This window comes from Populus nigra, chromosome 1, assembly GCF_951802175.1.
Source record: "Populus nigra chromosome 1, ddPopNigr1.1, whole genome shotgun sequence".
NCBI classification, from domain to species: domain Eukaryota; kingdom Viridiplantae; phylum Streptophyta; class Magnoliopsida; order Malpighiales; family Salicaceae; genus Populus; species Populus nigra.
Window position 1 is genome coordinate 7,967,311 of NC_084852.1, and position 3,718 is coordinate 7,971,028.

The following is a 3,718-nucleotide window of genomic DNA, read 5'->3' on the forward strand; positions in this document are numbered from 1 at the left end:
TTAAAACAAATTAATCATCAAATGACACCTAAACCTGCCCTAGGATTTGGTTAAGATGATTGAGAAACCCATTAACGCTTCGCTTTCGGCCTTGACATAACATGACAAGCAAGTGGCATAATCCCACTACTAACTTTTCCTCTATCCCGGAGGAAAAAAAAAACTTGTGCTGCGATCTATCAGCTACAACAAAATGATGAGGAAGATCCGTGAATTAACAAAGGAAACACAAAGTAGTAAAAGAACATAATAAAACAAACATTAGAGTCCCAGTGCTAAAAGCACAAAAGTTTTTTGTTTTTTTTTTCCTTAGATACAAGTTCTCATCCTTTCCCCATCTAAGGCAGATTTCACTCCAAGAAAGTATCCATGACGTCTGAGTACACCCCTGATTCGGGATTCCTGTACTCCACAGGATGGTGCTGATGGTGGTCAACCGATGTGGAAGATGATGAAGTCATTCTTGCAGGCAAAGTAAAGCTCCTTTTGAACTTGTTTTCCATTTTCCTTGCACTATCAGGATGGCAATCTAAGCTCAAGAACTCGTTGGGATTCATACCACCAGCATTGTTCATATTTGAAGCATCTGAATTTGGATTTGGATTCTTCCCTTCAAGGATATGAGGGTGGTGATTGCGGTCTCCTTTGTTTCCTAAGCTCTCAGGGTTAAACAAAAGCTTGGCATCATCTGCCCGTCCGGTGAGAGCATTGAAGAAAGACAAACCATTGGGCCATTTGATGTCATTTTCATGCTCTCCCATCATCTCTTCCATTCGGGTTTCAGATGAATGGGGAAGGATAAACATATGGGGCTCATCTTTGGCTTGTGGAAATCCAAGTCTAGCCGCAGGGTTTTGAAAATTCTGTGAAGAAAGCAAAGAACCTGCTGCAGATGGAAGTGGTCTTTGACCCCAGTTGAAAAGGGGCTGCGTTGAGCGGGTTGGAATTGCAGATTGCTTAGTAGGTATTGAGGAAGAAGAGGAAGTGTTCCTGGTCGAAGAGAAGAGATGGGAGAGGTAGAAACCAGACTGGTAGCCAAGAGATTCAAACGTATGCCTCATTCTTAGTACAAAATGAAGGTCTTCAGGTATCTGAAAATATGAATGGTGCCCTCATGAGATCAAACTTCACCACAAGTAAATAACAGCTATTGAGCACAAGTAAAAAAAAAAAAGCAATTATTAAAGATCTTCAGGGAAAATTACTTTCCAAAATTAATTCTTCAAGGAAAAATAGAAACTAGATGACAAGTTCTCAGAAAAAAAAAATTTATAACTCACGATCTTGCAGGAGCCCAGTTGTAGAAGGCCATGGCCAGCTTGTATGACAGCAATGGTCTGGTCAACATTAATAAATGCGGAACACAATCTAAGTACTGGACGTGGGAAAAGTGATATTGGCAGAAAAAAAGAAAAGAGAAAAATGAGCCTAATAACTGTAAATTAACTATTTCGGTGCTGACCTGAATACCAGACTCGAACTGATCTGTCCATTCAGAAGGAAGCTGCAAACGAAACATTCAAAAAGACAAGGTTACTATCAACAATCTTAAATATGGTTCCATCTAACGTTAACCAATAATGAGGCACATTAAATTCACAACACCACTTTTTGTCCAATCTTCTTACAGGTACTTATCAGGCAAGCAAAAAAAAAAGAGGAGGATTTATGGGTATTGTTGCATACAGCATCAAATGAACTTTGCCAGTAGTTGGAAATATTTGGTTCACATTCAGTAGGTTCTTTGAAGACCCATTTATGGCACTTATCTGAGGCAACCTTTCCCATTAACCTGCTCAGAAGAAATAAAAACCAATCAAAACACATGAACAGCATATGTTTTTCACTTTCTGATTTTTGCTCTCTAACCACTTCACTCTTTCATTCAGAGAGAGTGTGAGAATTTAAACCAAAAAAATAGCACCTACCCAGTACCCACCCTTCTCCATAATTATATAACTGAATGGACATTTTGCTGAATGCTTTCCTGACAGGATCCTCTCCGTCAATTTCTTCCAGACAATCTCCAACTCTCCCTCGGCAAAACCCATCTTCCCACATCAACATCCTTCACAAGTCAATTAGTCAAGAATTAAATTCATATTAAAAGACCAAGACTTTACTTGCTTGCAAATTGAATAATCATGTACTAATCGTAATAGATCAAACCCATTTGTAATTAACATGTACGTATTGATTAAACATGGTGCTTGAATACACGAGTCAATAATCTAAGTCCTGCGTGTTTCTTTCAAGAAGCAAAAGAGTAATGCTTTGTTTGGTTACTGAGAAAAAATCAGAGAAAAAAAGAAGAAGAATGAAGTAGCGAAGCTGTAACTTTAGGGAACTTTGTCATATACTAGGAAAAGTACAAAGAATCACAACTTATTAGTAGAGTATCGGTCCACTATCGTCCCCATTTTCTTTGTTTTCTTCGTAACAAAAAGAGAATATAGAAGAAAAAACAGAAGTAAAAACTCACAAGCTTCCATTATCATCTCCAACCTTGCAACCATTACCACCCCTAACTCTTCTGCAAAACAGAAAGACAACCCATTTAAGGAAACAGTTGAAAGACAGAATTTGCAGAGCAAGAAACAGATTGAACAGTACTATAGAGATAGAAAGTTAGAAACTTTAACACAAAAAGGAAGACATATACGGGCGAGGACGAATAGTCCAGAAGACCGAGTAAGTCCAGTCTGAGTTGAGACAGACGCTTCTGAGGGCCTCATGAAGGGCCATCATCCCAACAGCTTCTTTGCTCCTATCTGCTCCTCCTGAGCCCACCATCTCTTTGTCTCTCTCTCTAGAAGTCCCTCTCTCTTTATCTCTCTATATGGAGGTGTAAGTCCTTTTTTTTCCCTTTGTTTTAAGCTCTTCCACTCCACACTTACAGTTTGCCTTTGGAAACAGAAACCCTTTTAAGCGTTTCTTTTGTTTTTTTCTATCCTCACTCGTTGATACACTGCCTACACAAACCTTATTTTGCACTTGCCTGCTTATTTATATCCTGTTCTTTCTTCTTTCTTTTTTTATTTTCTCTTTAGTAAATTCTCTTCAAGAGCCACAAAGGTGAATGGACCCTTTTCCTTTGTGTTCTCTTGATGGATCACTCTCTCAATATGCGTGTCCAGTTCTTTATGCTTGCCCCTGTAGTAATACGGGTTGGTGATCTCGATCAAAGAGGTCTGGGGTTAAAAGGGAGGGCAAGGGCAAAGAGAAGGGGGTCCAAGGGGATGTTCTCTTTTCTTATTTTGTTTTCTTCTGGTGTCGACTTAAAACCATGGAAAAAAGGGGGTGGGGACAGCTGTTATCTTCTCTCTCTGTCTCTTTGCCAAGAATGGAGAAGGAAGGGGAGAGGTAGAAATTTGTTGTTTTGATTTCTCTTCTATAGCGCGAAATTGCTATTCTATCCCTTTTCTTGGTTGGAAATCTCAGTTTTTTGGTGTTGAGGGTTAGGTTTTGGTTGTTCTTGACTTGGTTTTGCAGCCACTATTTCCTCATGTTGCCTTCTGTAAAGGCCTTGTTTCGATGAAAAGGTCAACAAGGATACCAGGAAAATTAGTCACACAGACCCCAATCCAATGTATAGTGAACAAAATTTACAACGGAGCGGGGTGAGCTATCAAGTATTATTCTAAAATATCGTGTCTTTTTTTTTTTTTTTTTGCTAGGGGAAGACTTCACTGTTTATTCTCTCGCCCGTTATTAGTTA

At 39.1% G+C, this 3,718-nt stretch overlaps 1 protein-coding gene across 1 annotated transcript; it reads right to left on the bottom strand.

Moving 5' to 3' along the window:
* Positions 1 to 214: 214 nt before the first annotated feature.
* On the bottom strand, positions 215 to 3,317 carry LOC133685641 (protein RICE SALT SENSITIVE 3). Its single transcript, XM_062106920.1, has 7 exons — positions 2,663 to 3,317; positions 2,483 to 2,533; positions 1,940 to 2,068; positions 1,687 to 1,792; positions 1,463 to 1,504; positions 1,281 to 1,337; positions 215 to 1,091 (listed from the first exon to the last, which is right to left on the bottom strand). The coding sequence occupies exons 1-7, from the start codon at positions 2,791 to 2,793 to the stop codon at positions 351 to 353; spliced, it is 1,257 nt and encodes a 418-aa protein (XP_061962904.1). The 5' UTR covers positions 2,794 to 3,317; the 3' UTR covers positions 215 to 350.
* Positions 3,318 to 3,718: the final 401 nt, after the last annotated feature.

Excerpts from the sequence above, each read along its gene's own strand:
- LOC133685641 (XM_062106920.1), bottom strand. The coding sequence starts at position 2,793 with ATGGTGGGCTCAGGAGGAGCAGATAGGAGCAAAGAAGCTGTTGGGATG. Across the intron at positions 2,534-2,662 it reads TGGACTATTCGTCCTCGCCC|AAGAGTTAGGGGTGGTAATG; the intron begins GTATATGTCTTC and ends TCTGTTTTGCAG. Across the intron at positions 1,505-1,686 it reads GGCAAAGTTCATTTGATGCT|CTTCCTTCTGAATGGACAGA; the intron begins GTATGCAACAAT and ends TTTCGTTTGCAG.